At 38.9% G+C, this 18,251-nt stretch overlaps 1 protein-coding gene across 1 annotated transcript in view; it reads right to left on the bottom strand.

The window, feature by feature from the left end:
- The window catches only part of LRBA (LPS-responsive vesicle trafficking, beach and anchor containing), a 771,345-nt gene that overhangs the window by 485,165 nt on the left and 267,929 nt on the right, over window positions 1-18,251 (bottom strand). Inside the window, exon 36 of the mRNA XM_011973242.1 lies at window positions 6,477-6,585. Within this exon, the coding sequence (XP_011828632.1) occupies window positions 6,477-6,585 (109 nt within the window). The remainder of the gene's footprint in view (window positions 1-6,476; window positions 6,586-18,251) is intronic.

Here is an 18,251-nt window from a genome sequence, read left to right as displayed (position 1 = left end):
TTTTCGGACTCAGCCCGCCTGCACCCAGGTGAAATAAACAGCCTTGTTGCTCACACAAAGCCTGTTTGGTGGTCTCTTCACAAGGACGCGAGTGACATTTGGTGCCGTGCCTCAGATCGGGGGACCTCCCTTGGGAGATCAATCCCCTGTCCTCCTGTTCTTTGCTCCATGAGAAAGATCCACCTATGAACTCTGGTCCTCAGACCAACCAGCCCAAGGAACATCTCACCAATTTTAAATCAGGTAAGGAGCCTCTCTTTTTACTCTCTTCTCCAACCTCTCTGACTATCCCTCAACCTCTTTCTCCTTTCAATCTTGGCGCCATACTTCAATCTCTCCCTTCTCTTAATTTCAGTTCCTTCCTTTTCTGATAGAGACAAAGGAGACACATTTTATCCGTGGACCCAAAACTCTGGGCATTTTATCTGGACCCAGTCACGGACTCGGGAAGAGAGTCTTTCCTTGGTGTTTAATCACGCAGGGACGCCTGCCTTGGTCCTTCACCCTTAGTGGCAAGCACTGCTTTTCTGGGGGGCAAGAACCCCCCAACCCCTTCTCTCCCTGTCTCTACCTCTTCTCTGCTTTTCTGGGGGGCAAGAACCCCCCAACCCCTTCTCTCTGTGTCTCTACCCTTTCTTCACTTTTCTGGAGGGCAAGAACCCCCCAACCCTTTCTCTCGGTGTCTCCACCCCTTCTCCGCTTTTCTGGGGGGCAAGAAGCCCCCAATCCCTTCTCTCCATGCCTCTACACCTTCTCCACTTTTCTGGAGGGCAAGCACCTCCCACCCCTTCTCACCACGTCTCTACTCTTCTCTTTAAACTTGCCTCCTTCACTATGGGCAATCTTCCATCCCTCCATTCCTTCTTCTCCCTTAGCCTGTGTTCTCAAGAACTTTTACCTCTTCAATTCTCACCGGACCTAAAATCTAAGCATCTTATTTTCTTCTGCAACACCGCTTGACCCCAATACAAACTCGACAGTGCTTCCAAATAGCCAGAGAACAGCACTTTCAATTTTTCCATACTACAAAACCTAAATAATTTTTGTCAAAAAATGGGCAAATGGTCTGAGATGCCTTATATCCAGGCATTTTTCACACTTCGTTCCCTTCCAAATCTCTGTTCCCAATGTGATTCCTCCCAAATCCTCTTTCTTTCCCTCCCGCCTGTCCCCTCAGTCCCAAACCCAAGCGTCGCTGAGTCTTTCCAGTCTTCCTTTCCTACAGACCCACCTGACCTCTCCCCTCCTCCCCAGGCTGAGCTAAGTCCCAATTCTTCCTCAGCCTCCGCTCCTCCACCCTATAATCCTTCTATCACCTCCCCTCCTCACACCCAGTCTGGCTTACAGCTTAGTTCCATGACTAGCTCTTCTCCACCTGCCCAACAATTTCCTCTTAGAGAAGTGGCTGGAGTTGAAGGCATAGTCAGGGTACATGTACCTTTTTCTCTATCAGACCTCTCTCAGATCAGTCAGTGTTTAGGCTCTTTCTCATTAGACTTCACTAAATATATACAAGAATTTCAATATCTAACTCTGTCCTACAATTTAACCTGGAGTGACTTAAATTTCATCCTGACTTCTACCCTCTCCTGAGATGAACTGGAAAGAGTTTTTTCTCTAGCCCAATGTCATGCTGATAACTGCCAGCTTCACGAGCCAGACCTCCAGGAAGGCATTAAAGCAGTTCCCTGAGAGGATCCCCAATGGAACTGTCAGGAAGATTCCCCAGGAACAGCTAGGCGAGATTACATGATTTCTTGCCTAGTTAAAGGGCTTAAAAAGGCAGCTTACAAAGCTGTTAATTATGACAAGCTTAAAGAAACTACCCAAGGTAAAGACGAAAACCCAGCCCAGTTCATGGCCTGCTTAGCAGCAACCCTTAAACGCTTTACCGCCCTAGACCCAGAAGGTCGCCTTATTCTTAATATGCATTTTATCACCCAATCCACTCCTGACATTAGGAAAAAACTTCAAAAATTAGAATTTCTGGCCCTCAAACACCACAACAGGAATTAACCAGCCTCGCCTTCAAGGTGTACCAGACAGCAACGCATTTCTGAGTTACAATTACTTGCCTCTGCTGTGAGACAAAACCCAGTCACACTTCCAGTGTACAAGAACTTCAAAATGCCTAAGCTGCACATGCCTAAGCCACAGCAGCCAAGCATTCCTACAAGACTTCCTCCATCAGGATCTTGCTTCAAGTGCCAGAAATCTGGCCACTGGGCCAAGGAATGCCCACAGTCCAGGATTCCTCCCAAGCCGTCCCATATGTGCAGGGACCCACTGGAAATCAGACTGCCCAGCTCACCTGGCAGTCACTCCTAGAGCCCCTAAAGCTCTAGCCCAAGGCTCTCTAACTGACTCCTTCCCAGATCTGCTAGGCACAGCGACTGAAGATTGACACTGCCTGATCGCCTCGGAAGCCCCCTGGACCACCACGGACACCAAGCTTTGAGTAACTCTCACAGTGGAGAATAAGTCCATCTCCTGTTTAATCGATACGGGGGCTACACACCCCACATTACCTTCTTTTCAAGGGTCTGTTTCCCTTGTCCCAATAACTGTTGTGGGTATTGCCAAGCTTCAAAACCCCTTAAAACTCCCCACTCTGGTGCCAACTTGGACAACATTCTTTTAAGCACTCTTTTTAGTTATCCCCACCTGCCCAGTTCCCTTATTAGGCCAAGATATTTTAACCAAATTATCTGCTTCCCTGACTATTCCTGGAGTACAGCCATATCACATTGCTGCCCTTCTTCCCAACCCAAAGCCTCCTTTGCGTCTTCCTCTCATATCCCCCCACCTTAACCCACAATCCCTCAGACCAACCAGCCCAAGGAACATCTCACCAATTTTAAATTGGGTAAGCGGCCTCTCTTTTTACTCTCTTCTCCAACCTCTCTCACTATCCCTCAACCTCTTTCTCCTTATATCAACTCTACTCCCCCCATATTTGGACCTCTCACAACACAAACTACTATTCCTGTGGCCGCTCCTTTATGCATCTCTCGGCAAAAACCCACTGGAATTCCCCTAGGTAACCTTTCACCTTCTCGATGTTCCTTTACTCTTCATATCCAAAGCCCAACTACATACATCACTGAAACAATTGGAGCCTTCCAGCTCCATATTACAGACAAGCCCTCTGTCAATACTGGCAAACTTAAAAACATTAGCAGTAATTATTGCTTAGGAAGACACTTACCCTGTATTTCACTCCATCCTTGGCTACCTTCCCCTTGCCCTTCAGACTCTCCTCCAAGGTCCGCTTCTTGTTTACTTATACCCAGTCCCGAAAATAACAGTGAAAGGTTGCTCATGGATACTCAACATTTCTCATACACCATGAAAATCGAACCTCCCCCTCTACAGTTACCTCATCAGTCCCCATTACAACCTCTGACAGTTGCCGCCCTAGCTGGATCCCTAGGAGTCTGGGTACAAGACTCCCCCTTTCAGCACTCCCTTTCATCTTTTTACTTTGCATCTCCAGTTTTGCCTCGCACAGGTCTCTTCTTCCTCTGTGGATCCTCCACCTACATGTGTCTACCTGCTAATTGGACAGGCACATGCACACTAGGTTTCCTTACTCCCAAAATTCAATTTGCAAATGGGACCGAAGAGCTCCCTGATCCCCTCATGACACCGACACGACAAAAAAGAGTTATTCTACTAATTCCCTTGCTTGTCGGTTTAGGACTTTCTGCCTCCACTATTGCTCTCAGTGTTGGAAGAGCAGGCATTTCAACCTCTGTCACAACCTTCCGTAGCCTTTCTAATGACTTCTCTGCTAGCATTACAGACATATCACAAACTTTATCAGTCCTCCAGGCCCAAGTTGACTCTTTAGCTGCAGGTGTCCTCCAAAACCACCAAGGCCTTGACTTACTCACTGCTGAAAAAGGAGGACTCTGTATATTCTTAAATGAAGAGTGTTGTTTTCACCTAAATCAATCTGGACTGGTGCATGACAACATAAAAAAACTCAAGGATAGAGTCCAAAAACCTGCCTACCAAACAAGTAATTATGCTGAACCCTCCTGGGGACTCTCTAATTGGATGTCCTGGGTCCTCCCAATTCTTAGTCCTTTAATACCTATTTTTCTACTTCTTTTATTCGGACCTTGTATCTTCCATTTAGTTTCTCAATTCATCCAAAACTGTATCCATGCCATCACCAATCATTCTATATGACAAATATTTCTTCTAACAACCCCAAAATATCACCCCTTACCACAAAAATCTTCCTTCAGCTTAATCTCTCCCACTCTAGGTTCCCATGCCACTCCTAATCCCTCTTGAAGAAGCCCTGAGAAACATCGCCCATTATCTCTCCACGCCACCCCCCAAAAAAAAATTTTCTTTGCTGCCCCAACACTTCAATACTATTTTATGTTATTTTTCTTATTAATATAAGAAGCCAGGAATGTCAGGCCTCTGAGCCCAAGCTGAGCCATCGCATCCCCTGTGACCTGCACGTATAAGTAACTGAAGAATCACAAAAGTGAAAATGGCCTGTTACTGCCTTAACTGATGACATTTCACCACAAAAGAAGTGAAAATGGCCGGTCCTTGCCTTAAGTGATGACATTACCTTGTGAAATTCCTTTTCCTGGCTCATCCTGGCTCAAACAAGCTCCCCTACTGAGCACCTTGCAACCCCCACTCCTGCCTGCCAGGGAACAACTCCCCTTTGACTGTAATTTTCCTTTACCTACCCAAATCCGATAAAACGGCCCCACCCCTATCTCCCTTCCCTGTGTCTCTTTTTGGACTCAGTCCGTCTGCACCCAGGTGAAGTAAACAGCCTTGTTGCTCACACAAAGCCTGTTTGGTGGTCTCTTCACAACAGACATGAGTGACAGTTTATATTTTATCTTATTTGCTTTAATAAAATTTTGTAGCTTCATTCCAAAGAGCATGTGTACTTTTCTTGCAGAATTTGGCCCAAAACATTGTTTTTGTCATATCTATGAACACACTGTATTTCTGATGTCCATTCTTAACTGGTTACTGACTTTCAAAGAAAAGCTATTAATTTTTTGCATAACTCTCTCATATCTAATAATCTCACCAAATTCTTTTATTAACTCTGGTAGAAAAACGTTCAAGATCCAGGTACACCTCAGGACACAGGAATTAGATTTTCCTAGACCACAGCATTAGAAATTTGAAACCACTCTTATTTCTTTAATAGCATTTATATTAGCTATATCTTACACTTGCAAGAACATCAAAAAATATGTTAACAACACTGACAGTAAGTATCACTCATTTTTCCTGATTTTAAAAGAGATGACTTTAATCATTTAAAATATTTAATAGTCTTTACCATATTTGTATGTTTCCTTATATAAATCTTTTTCTCTGAGTTTTAATAGGGCTGGCAGCTAAAAATCATCATATGCTTTTTTCTACCTTTACTGATATCTTCATGTTTTTTCTATTTTTAATTTGTTGATGTAATTTATTTTGCAGGTAGATATCCCAAAATAAACATTTTATAATTCCAGTAAAAGTTTTCAGTCATCATACTATATAATTCATTCTTTATATTGATTAATTATGTTATTTAAAGTTATAGTATAAATATTGTACTTATATTCTTAAGCGAAATTGGTCTTCTAGAGTTTTATTTTTCTAGAATAATTTTCAGATTTGCTGATTGTGTAAAATTCACTTGGAAGATTTTTCATCTTTTCTAATGTACCAGAAAAATGTCAGCAACATATGAGTTTATCTGTTCTTGATATGTTAAAAGCCATACAGTGCTTTTAAATATTTTTCCAATTCTATAGCAAATGTACTACTTATCTAATTTTCTAGTTTACTTTAGGTGAATTTGAGTCATTTTTATAGCTACAAAACCATTAATTTCCTGTAGAAATTTATATTTCTTATACATGTTCAGGCACAACTACTGAGATAAGCAATGGTCCCGGGATGGGTTTATCACTTAGTCCTCTCCTATGATAATCCAAGGAGAGAGGTGTATGCTCCCTCATTTCGTCAGCTACAAATAATATTATGCTCCAAACCCTAAAGACAGAGAAATTTCACACCTGTGTGTTCAGTTCCTCTCGAGAAACCTGGATGATCTTACCTTTGCCATAGAGATTTTCATTTCTGGCTAACTAGCTCTGTTTTGCCCAGAAAGGAAGAACTCCTTCACCAGTTTTCTTTATAGGAAAACCATCAGAGTCAAGACTCACCTCTGATTATTAACATTAGACCAGCCAAACAAGAAGCTTTTCTGATCAAGCTTCTCTGGTAGCTCAACTGCAACTGAGACCAGAGGCTAAAGAGACATGTACTATCTCCCAGAACCCCCATGACTCTCCCATAAACCTAGATTTTAATTTTTTGATGACATATACTATGTTTCTTTGGACCTGCCATTTTACCGGGACAATTTGCCATGATTATCATTAAAAAACGGTAATTTCCGCACACCAACCACATGTGTAACCTACCTCAAATTCCGCATGTCTGTGAATATCTTCTGCTCTCTGCCTGCTCAGGATAAATTCAGCTTCATTTGCTACTCTTACTAGATGATCTTTCATTGTCTGGCTAAGCAATCTGTAAAAAATGAATGTTATCAAATAAATATATGTATTCACACACAACATAAATGATTATTCACTGCTTACTGTGGAGAGGAAGGAATCCTTACTTTCTTCTTTTGACATCATACACAATGAGGTACCATTATTTCACACTAAATAATTGAGGAATGTAACAACAGCAAAAGCTTACCCTTCTGGCAATAGCAGATTGGCTTCTATCAGATTAGCCATGTAACAAAAGCAACTAAAAATACTAGATTAAAGTTGTGTTTTAATCTTTTAAAATGCACTGGAAAGTTACCAAGGCAGCCAAAATTAACCAGGGAAGATCACAGAGAAGAAAGAACACAAAAGACAATCAGTTTGACTTTTTACATTAAAGCATTTGCTATTCCCAAGTGAGAACAGAGGAGCTACACAGACCTGTCACTAGTCTCACAAAGATAAATAGAAAAAAACTGAGGTTCGCAGTCTGTCAACGTGGGGGAGTCTTGGTAGACTACCCAAGAGTTACAACAGGTATCAGGCATACCCCAGAAAGCAAGAAATAGATCAGGCCTCAAAACACTGAAACAGACCTTCAGAGAACATCTGGTGATTGGTATTCAGGTTAACTGGCAGCCAAAAAGCTAAGCAAAGCTTTCAGGGCGGGGAGAAAAAAATCAGAAATAGCAATGCAGGAGGGCCATGGTAAAACCCCAGGTTTTCAGAGGACCTCAAAAGGGCTACACACTAGGAGAAGGCAAAACAGGCCAAACTCTCACAAGAACCTTACCAAAAAAAAAAAAAAAAAAAAACCCAACCCTTGATTGAGTCAGCTCAGACCCTAAATTAATACAATGAGCTATTAGTCTAATTGCTAACCAGAAACCAAAAGGAAGTCCTTTCTAAAGGAAGATAATATCATAGAGGCTTAAATTTACCCTTGCAATTTTAAAATACAATTTTCAGCATTCAGTCACCAATTAACAGGCACAAGAGACAATATTATACAAATGAAAACTAAATAGAAACTGGTTCACATCTGGACATTGAAATGAATGTAGTTAATATGTTTAGAACTCATTATGTAATAGAGAATTCCAATAAAGAATGACAACTGTAAACATACTGAAAAAATAAATAAATATAAAAATAGATTTACTGGGTTATTAAGCTCAGACAAAAAAGGAAAAATTAACTGAAAGATAGGTCAATGACAACTAGACTGAAACATAGTAAGAAAACTTACTGAAAATTGAACAAAATAAATAACAGACATACAGGACATGGTAAAAGGATCTAATATAAGTGTATCTATAGTATAAGAAAGAGTAGACACATAATTAGAAAGAAGCCATATTTGAAGAGATAATGGCCAAGATTTTTCAAAATTGGGAAAAACCACTGAGCGATATGTTGATGGAGTGCTACAAAACCCAAGCAGGGTTTTCAAGGATACCCCACTTAGGCAGTAGTAGTAAAACTATCAAAGAAAAAAACTCTTAATAGCAGACAGGGGGAGAGGCCTTCAAAAGAGCAACAATAAGCCTAATGGAAGCCAGAGAAGAATACAATGACCTATTTAAAATACTAAACAAAAATACTACCTAAAACGCCAGGCCAGTGGCTCACACCTATAATCCCAGCACTTTGGGAGGCCCAGGCGAGAGGATCACATGAGGCCAGTAGTTCAAGACTTGCCTTGGCAATGTAGTGAGATTCCATCTCTACCAAAAAAGTTTTTTTTAATTAGCTCAGCATGGTGGTACATGCCTATGGTCCCAGCTACTCAGGAGCCTGAGGCAGAAGGATCACTTGAGTCAATGAGTTTCAAGTTATAGCGAGCTATGATCCCACCACAGCACTCCAGCCTGAGCAACAGAGAGAGATCCTGTCTCAAAAACAAACAAACCAACCACCTAAGAATTCTATCCTCTTCAAGATCAGCCTAGCTAACGTAGTGAAACCCTGTCTCTACTAAAAATACAAAAATTAGCCAGGCATGATGGCAGGTGCCTGTAGTCCCAGATACTAGGGAGGCTGAGGTGGAAGAATGGCTTGAACTTGGGTGGCGAAGCTTGCAGTGAGCCGAGATCGCGTCATTGCACTCCAGCCTGGGTGACAGAGCAAGACTCCGACTCAAAAAAAGAAGAAAGAAAAGAAAAGAAAGAAAAGAAAAGAAAAGAAAAGAAAAAGAAAAGAATTCTATCCTCAAAAAGTATCCTTCAATAATGAGATTTAAAGGGTCCAGAATATACCACTGTCGGAAAAAAAAGAGTCTTTTTCTGAACTTCCTTTATCTGCCTAAACAGAGAAGCTCCCAAAAGAATTCAGCTTTCATCAATCCCTTCCCAGGGAGTTTTGCAACCAAGGAAGATTGACTATTATCAGTAAAGATGAGAAGTTAGTACCAGGATAAGAAATTATCTAAATAGACGTTGTTGCAAAACTGTAATATCACTTAACCATTCTCCTAAGGGCCTACTTACTGTGCGCAAAATCATTAGCTTCCCCAAATGTGTCCTTCATTACCTCACTTTTACCCTATTAAAATGGTATGTATATAACCCCAAATTCTAACCCCTTCCTTGAGTCACATTTTTCTGTGAATTCTTTTTTTTTTTTTTTTTGAGATGAAGTTTTGCTCTGTCGCCCAGGCTGGAGTATAATGGCATGATCTCGGCTCACTGCAACCTCCGCCTCCTGGGTTCAAGCAATTCTCCCGCCTCAGCCTCTTAAGTAGCTGAGATTACAGGCACCCGTCATCATGCCCGGCTAATTTTTGTATTTTTAGTAGAGACAAGGGTTCACCATGTTAGCCAGGGTGGTCTTGAACTCCTGACCTCAGGTGACCCACCCGCCTTGGCCTCCCAAAGTGCTGGGATTACAGGCGTGAGCCAAAGCAGCCGGCCGAATTCTGATATACTTATTTATGACTAAAAATAGGTCTTTTTTCTTGCAAATCTGTGTTTGTCTGTTTAATTCACAGATCCCCAAACAACAAACCTAAGAGGTTAGAGGAAAACTTTTCCTCATCACCAAAAGCAAAATAAGAACATTCCATGACAAATAAAATCGGGAGAATTTGTCACCAGCCAACCAACATTCTTCATAAGGATGAAAAATAATGTAAGATTGATACAAGTCAAGGAAAACAATTGGAGCAATGAAAATGACAAACGTGCGTAAATCTAAAAGAATACTGAATATTTGCAATAATTATGTAACTTCTAGAATTAAAAAATACTGCAATCTAAAATATATAACCACAGCATACAAGGCAAGAGAAACCAAATGAATTACTGTTGTAAGTTTCTTGTATCATACATAGATTGGCAAAAGAATCAGTTTATGTAAGATGTTAATTATAATATTCATACTAGAATCTCTGGGTAACCACTAAAGGTATTTAAAATAATATACAACCATCAAGTTAATGGGGAAAAAATTAAGGAACAAATACTTAGCTCAAAAGAAGGGGGAAAAAAAAAGAAACACAAGATACGGAGCAAATATAAAGGACATAAATAATAAGATGATAAATTTTAACCTAAACGTATCAGAAATACATAGAAAGTAAACATTTAGTAGTAAAATTATTGTCAAATCAATTTTTTTAAGTATATGATGCTTGTAAGTGACACGATTTCAATATAAGGTTGAACAAAGATTGAAAAGCATAGTTTCAGAAAACATGAACAATTTTTAAAAGCTAAAAGAAAGATAATAAACTTGTATTAGTATAAGAAGCAAACAGAAATAACAAGATAAATCTGTTAAATTAATAAGAGGATAAATGAACTACAGACACAGAAATTTAGTATTTTGAGATTCTAAATTTGTATGCTCCTAAGAATATGGCCTACTACCAGATATAGAATATAAAAAGTTATAGAATACTTTTTAACCTGACCTGACTGACATATCGAGAACATTATACCCAGTAAGAGAATAATAAATATTATTTTCAGGTAAACATGGAATATATACAAAAAATAGGCAAAATGTGGGGTCATAAAGCAATTTATAGCGAATTTCAAGTGATGAAATCATACTGAGTATGTTCTTTGATACACTTCAATTAAACTAGAAATAACACGATATAGATCACTCTGCAAGAAGCTCTAAGCTGACCACCAATTTTCCTAACCTCCTGTTACCCACAGCATTATGTAATCTTCTCCTTTACAGTATAGGAAGGAGATGGGACTTACCTCTAAGCAAGAAAATATGGCAACAATGAAGGAATAACACTTCAATAATTACATTAAACAAGACTGTAACTTGCATCTTGCTAGCAGACTCTATTGACACTCTCCCTTAATGGCTAAGCTAAAGAAACCTGCCATGTTATGAGCTGCCCCGTGTAGAGGCCTCCACGGCAAGGAGCTGAGTAGAGCCCCAGACAACAGCTCACAAAGAATTCAGATTCTCAGTCTAACGACTCAGAATGAACTGAATTCTGCCAATAGTCACATGATCATGGAAGCAGATCCTTTCCTAGTTAAACCTCAAATAAAACTGCAACTCTGGCCAACACCTTAACTGCAGCCTTGTAAGTGAACCTGAAGGAGAGGCCCAACTAATCCATGCCTAGATTGCTGACCAAAAAAAACTGAGATAATAAATGTATGTTTCTTTAAGGCTAAGTTGTGATAATATTATTAACACAGCAGTCACTAAGTAATATCATTCCATGTCTAAAAACTAAAGAATGCAACTCTGAAAAAAACTCACACATAAAAGAATATATCATAATGGAAATTAGGAAATGTTTGCAGTAAAACGTAGTAAAAACAATGTGCCAAAATCTGTGGATTTAGATAAACCTTAAACCAATGCTTAGAGGGAAACTGATATACTGAATAAAAACACTAAAGAAGAAAAAAATTGTCAAAATAAATTACGCAAGTATTGAACTGAAGAAATTAGAAAAAGAACAGCCAGTGAACACTGAAAGTAAACTAAGGATAAGAACAGAAATTAAATGGAAAATAAAAATACACTTTAGAAGATAAAGTTAAAAGTTATTTGAAATACTGAAAAAATCCAAAACAAATATGTAAACAATTAAAATTAATAATTGAATTTAGAAAGGTCATTGGGTTTAAGGCAAATACACAAAAATCAACTAGATTCTTTTTATAGGTTACTAACAAAGTAAAAACGATTTTTAAATACTCTTTGAAAAGCATTCAAAACCATCAAAATATGTAGGAATAGGAAAGAAAAATGTGCTAGAATTCTGCATGTCAAACAGAAAGAATGGTAAAAGAAGTTAAAAAAACTTAAAGAAAAAAGTATACTATGTTCATGAAAGGGAAAGGCCTGTATTATAAAGATATCAATTCTCCACAAAGCTATTTATAGATACAGTCCAATCAAAATCCTAGTAGGTCTTTCTGCATAATCTCATGAGTTCAAATTTAATTCTAAAAGCCATAGAAAATGTAAACAAACAAGAATACGTGAGACATTCTTGAAGAGGGGAACAGAGATGAAAATCATGATAATGATATTAAAAGACTTAAAAGTAAGATGGTCTTTTCCAAAAACTGGTCTTAGATCAACTGATGCTCATATGGACAAATTAACCTTGACTTCTACCTCAAACCATACAAACAAACCAATTCCAAACGAATCCTAAAGAAGACCTAAAGATTTCAGGAAGTTTAAAAAGTTTCTAGAAGATTACGTAAGAGAGCATCTTCCTGGCTGGGTCAATGTAAAGACGACTTACTGCACCAAACAAAAATACACAAAACATAAGAAAAATAGTGACAAAATGAACCACATCAAAATTTAAAGACTTGTGTTTATGAAAGCCACCACTAAGAGAACTAAAAACCAAACTTCAGAGAGGGAGAATATATTTGGAATAATTACAACTAATGAGAAACTGATATCTTAAAAATATTAAAAAGCCTCTTACAAATAAAAGAAAATGATCACAATTTTTAAAATGGGAAAAGAACACAAGCACTTCACAAAAGAAGATTTCCAAATGGTGAATAAGATTACGAAAAGTTGTTCAGCAATACTAGTAATCAAGGAAATAAAAATTAAAACTATAAAATATACTATATTCCATCAGAATGGCTATATATGTTTAAAAGGCTGGCATTACCAAGTTATATCAAAGATATGAAGTAACATGGACTCTTATAATCACAAAATATATTAATTAAAATGTTCATGGAAATTATTTACAATAACCAAACATTAGCAACTACCCAAATGTCCATTAAAAATATAGCTAATTTTTAAAATGTTGAACTTTCATAAAGTAAAATCCTAAGTAGGAACAAAAAGAATTAGTATTATGCATAACAATATGAATTTCACTAACAATATTGAGCAAAAACACACAAAAAATATAAAATGTATGAACTGCCTTGTATAAAGATAAAAATTAAAAAAATAAACCTATGGTATTAGAAGTTAAGAGATTAAGAAATGGCTACCTTCAGTGCTACCTCTATATAAAGGGACTCATATGGAACACTGATAATGCCTACAGAGTTCTAAATCTTTTAATAAAATGTCTTAGATGTATAAACAAATGACCCATTCTGATTAATGCTTTTATAACACCATTTACTTATAAACATATCAACAGAATGATTCACTTTATGTAATCTGGAACATGTTTGTTATGTATAGGTCTTCTAAACTTCCTTCTTTAATAGGAGTTGGGAAGATAGAGTGTACAGGGATAGAATTATTATTATTATTATTATTATTATTATTAGGGACAAGGTCTCGCTCTGTCACCCAGGCTGGAGTGCAGTGGTGCAATTATGGCTCACAGAAACCTCAACCTCCCAAGCTCAAGTGATCTGCCTACCTCAGTCTGCTGAGTACCTGGGACTACTTACATGTGCCATCGTATCCTGCAAGTTATTTTGGTGTTACAGAGACAGGGTCTCACTATGTTGTCTACATTGGTCTCAAACTCCTGAGCTCAAGGGATCCTACTGCCTTAGCCTCCCAAAGTGCTGAAATTATGGGCATGAACATACATGGCCTGTAAGGATTATTTTTTTAATTTGTATAACAAAAGTGGCTAAAAAGTGCCACTAGAAAATGCCCACCTACAAAAGTTACACCCAGCAGTCATCAACAATGACATGAACTTACTCCCATTCTACAGGGCACTTGCCTCACTTTGTAGCAATGTTTTTATTTAAAATATAAATAAGGCCAGGTACAGTGGCTCATGCCTATAATCCCAGCACTTAGAATTAAGACTGCTTGAGCCCAGGAGCTTGAGACCAGCCTGGGTAAAATAAAGAGACCTCTTCTCTACAAAAAAAATTAAAAATAGGCCGGGCGCGGTGGCTCAAGCCTGTAATCCCAGCACTTTGCGAGGCCGAGATGGGCGGATCACGAGGTCAGGAGATTGAGACCATCCTGGCTAACACGGTGAAACCCCGTCTCTACTAAGAAATACAAAAAAAAGCCGGGCGAGGTGGCAGCGCCTGTAGTCCCAGCTACTCGGGAGGCTGAGGCCGGAGAATGGCATGAACCTGAGAGGCGGAGCTTGCAGTGAGCTGAGATCCGGCCACTGCACTCCAGCCTGGGCGACAGCGCGAGACTCCGTCTCAAAAAAATAAATAAATAAAATTAAAAATAAAATTAAAAAAAAATTAGCTGAGCATGGTGGTGTATACCTGTAGTCTCAGCTACTCAAGAGGCCAAGGCAGGAGAATCACCTGAGCCCAGGAGGTGGAGGCTGCAGTGAACTGTGATGTTATCACTGCACTGCAGCCAGGGCGACAAAGTAGGACTCTGTCTCAAAAACAAAAAACAAAAAAAAAAAAACAAACAGAAACATGGATCCACAGCAATGATCACACTTTATTTTATTATTTTTTTTTTTTTTGGAGATAGAGTCTCACTCTGTTGCCCAGGCTAGAGTGCAGTGACAGGATCTCGGCTCACTGCAACCTCCGCTTCCTGGGTACAAGTGATTCTCATGTCTCAGCCTCCCAAGTAGCTGGGATTACAGGTACATGAGCCACCACCCCCAGCTAATTTTTGTATTTTTAGTAGAGACAGGGTTTCACCATGTTGGCCAGGCTGGTCTTGAATTCCTGACCTAAAATGATCCACCTGCCTTGGCCGTCCAGGGTGCTGGAATTACAGGCGTGACCCACCGCACCCGGCCAGCACTCTTAATAATGTGCTATATGAACATGTTCCCACAGTGCAGAAAAACATGTGGAAAATATTCCTTGAGAATCAATGAATTTCACTACAACACTATCTATGAAAGTGAGAATCTTAAATAATCAAAATATACAACCATACAATAAAAGTAGATTGTTCCAAATTGACAAAATGATGTCCACAATATACGCTAAGAGGAAAAATAAACCTGAGAAATATTATGAATAATATGAGCTTGGGGAACATATAAAAGAAAATATACTTTCTTTTAATTGCCAATAATCTAGAACAGGGGTCAGCAAATTAAGGTATGTGTATCAAATCTAGCCTGCCAACAGTTTTTGGTTAGTACATTCTATAGGAGCACAACTAGGCCCATTTGTTTAAGTGTTATCCATGGCTGTTTTCAAATCACCATACTACACTGAGTTGACCAGTTGTGAAAAAGACCATGTGTACTGCAAGGCCTAAAGAACTATCTGGCCTTTTACAGAAAAAGCACATGTCTGGGCTAGCGAGTGAGGCTTAAGTCCTCCTCCTTATATTTCTCTGTTCTTTGAAGCTTTACAACAATCAACAATCAAAAGAAAGGAAAACAGAAAATCCTTAAAGAAAATAAAGAAGCTTTCTGCCATTCTATCACTTTGTTTCGATCTCTATTAGGCTCACATACACTATCATAATTTGAATCCAGCTCTGTCAGACTCTCTCTTCTATCCCCAAACTGTCTTCCAGCTACTTTAGAAGTTAGTGCAATACCTTATCTGTGATTTTGGGATGACATCATCAGGCTATTTCTTTTCAAATGCTATTAAACAGTACTCATTTAGGCATTACAGACAAAAACAATCCCTAGTGTAATTTTAAAACCCACTAATGAATAACTTCCTCTGATTCTACAGATACAGAAAGCAAGGGCTTTCAAGAGTACAGATGTGAAATACTAGTTTGGGTTCTTAGTTTCCCTCTAGAGACCTAAAACCACATTGTGAATTTAACATCAATATATTGCCTTGTACTTTCAAACATTAATTGAATTGATTAGTCAATGGCACACTATCCTACTAGTCCCCAAACAAGTAACCTCAAAGTTACTCTAGTCTCTTCCCTCTTCTCTACCACCATCCTCCAGGCCCCTAATCAATCAACAAATCTTGTCAATATTTCCTTTGTAATATTCTCAGCTTTAATTTATGCTGTTTCATAGCCAATGCCCTAAAAATAAACGTTTCACCATTTCATACACATTATAACAATAAATCTTTTGAGTGCTAATTCTGATCTTTTAACATTTTTGTGCCTCTGCCTTTTAAAAACACTGTCAAACATCTGTTCAACACCTATTACATTATAGACTAGGCTAAGCAGCAAAGATGACCTTTCATTATATTTTAGTTGGGGAAAAAGAGAATACACTGGAGTCCTTTCCAGCTTGAAATTCATATTAATATAAGTGCTATGGTAGACATACCCTAATGTGACCTCCAGTGAGTCGTGGCTTTATATGATCCCAACTCCCTGAGTTCAACCTGGGCAAAATCTGGCACTTCCTTCTAGCAAACAGAATATAGTAAAGATTATGGGATAATCATTCCTTAATTAGGTTACTTTACATGCCAATGGTGATGGGATAATCACTCTGGTACTTATGTAATAAAGCTCTGCCCTAGCACACTGCAGAGATTCTCCTGCCACCCTTGAAGAAGAAGTAAGTGGCTATGTGTGACAAGGCCATGAGACAGGGAAGTATGGACAGCCTGTAGGATCTGAGAGCATCCTCACAGTGACAGTAAACAAGAAAATGGGAAACTCAGTCCCACAACAGCATGGAACTGAATTCTTCCAAGAAATTTATGACCCCAAGCTCCAGAAAGAAATGCAGTTTGACCAACACCTTTATTGTAGACTTGTAAAACCCTAAGCAGAAGATCCAGCTGAGTCTAGACTGCTGACCCATAGAAACTGTAGGATAGTAAACATAAAATTGTTTCAAGCTGCAAAATTTGTGGGAATTTGTTATAAAATAAGCAATACAAATAAAATTAGAACATAAAAATACGTTTGCTATCATATCTCTACAGAAGCAAAGATCACAATAATCTACTAAAGATGAAAAAAAGCTCCAATAGAAAATTAGAGCACGAAGATGAGCCTTAAACAAAGGGCAAAAGCAACAAAGAGAGAGATACTTCAGATAACAGTATGAACAAAGTTATCAAGAGAAAAAAATTTTTTTTTTCCTTGAGATGGAGTCTCACTCTGTCACCAGGCTAGAGTGCAGTGGCGCTATCTCATCTCACTGCAACCTCTGGCTCCCTGGTTCAAGCGATTCTCCTGCCTCAACCTCCTGAGTAACTGGGATTACAGGCATGCGCCACCACGCCCAGGTAATTTTTGGATTTTTAGTAGAGACAGGATTTCACTTTGTTGGCCAGGATGTTCTCAATCTCCTGACCTCATGATCCACCCGCCTTGGCCTACAAAAGTGCTGGGATTACAGGCGTGAGCCACCACGACCGGCCAAGAAAAAATCTTGTGTGTTCCATTTTCAAGAGAACCAAAACATCCCTTTCTATTATGTAGTTTTCAAGATGTCCATTTACTGACACATACACTCAGATAGGTAGACGGATAATTTTCTGTCTTGATGTTTCACTCATTTTTCTGGTTATGTAGCATTTAAAAACCATGCAACACTTTAATAATGAAACAACAAGTGAAAGCTCCCAACCCTCTTTCCTGTTCACTTTTCGGAATATATCACCACCATCAGTAGTTTATGTTCCTGTCCTTACATTTATCTAAACTTATAGAAACATACACAGTATTTATGTTCATATGTATGAAACACATACAGTATTTATGTGCATATATATATACAAATGTACATGTTCGTGTGTTTTGTAAAAATATTTTTAAATATTTAAGAAGTCATACTATACTACTTGTATATTTTACTTAACCGTATACCAGTATGTAATCAGAACAGCTTCAAGTGACTCATGTGGATGGAGTGTACCGTAATTTATCAAAATAGTCCCTTATCCAGAGATCATTCATTCTTTCATTCTCTGCCCCATTAAGATATCCATTATTTATCCAGTTACTGAAGCTAGAAATATCAGTCATATCTTCCTTCTTCAGCATCCTACAGATCTAATAGACTAAGTACTGCCCATTCTACTTCTGCAATAACTTTAATAGTTATTTTTCTCTCTCTCTCTTTTTTTTTTTTTTTTTTTGGTGAGACAGAGTCTCGCTCCGTCACCCAGGCTGGAGGGCAGTGGCATGATCTCAGCTCACTGCAACCTCCGCCTTCCTGGTTCAAGCGATTCTCCTGCCTCAGCCTCCGAGTAACTGGGACTACAGAAGCCCGCCACCACACCTGGCTAATTTTTTGTATTTTTAGTAGAGATGGGGTTTCACCATCTAGATCTAGCCAGGACGGTCTAGATCTCCAGACCTCGTGATCCACCCGCCTCAGCCTCCCAAAGTGCTGGAATTATAGGTGTGAGCCACTACGCC

The sequence above is a fragment of the Mandrillus leucophaeus genome, unplaced genomic scaffold, assembly GCF_000951045.1.
Source record: "Mandrillus leucophaeus isolate KB7577 unplaced genomic scaffold, Mleu.le_1.0 Scaffold136, whole genome shotgun sequence".
Lineage (NCBI taxonomy): Eukaryota > Metazoa > Chordata > Mammalia > Primates > Cercopithecidae > Mandrillus > Mandrillus leucophaeus.
Note: the sequence above shows the minus strand (reverse complement) of the source record. Positions and strands in the feature narration are given on the sequence as shown.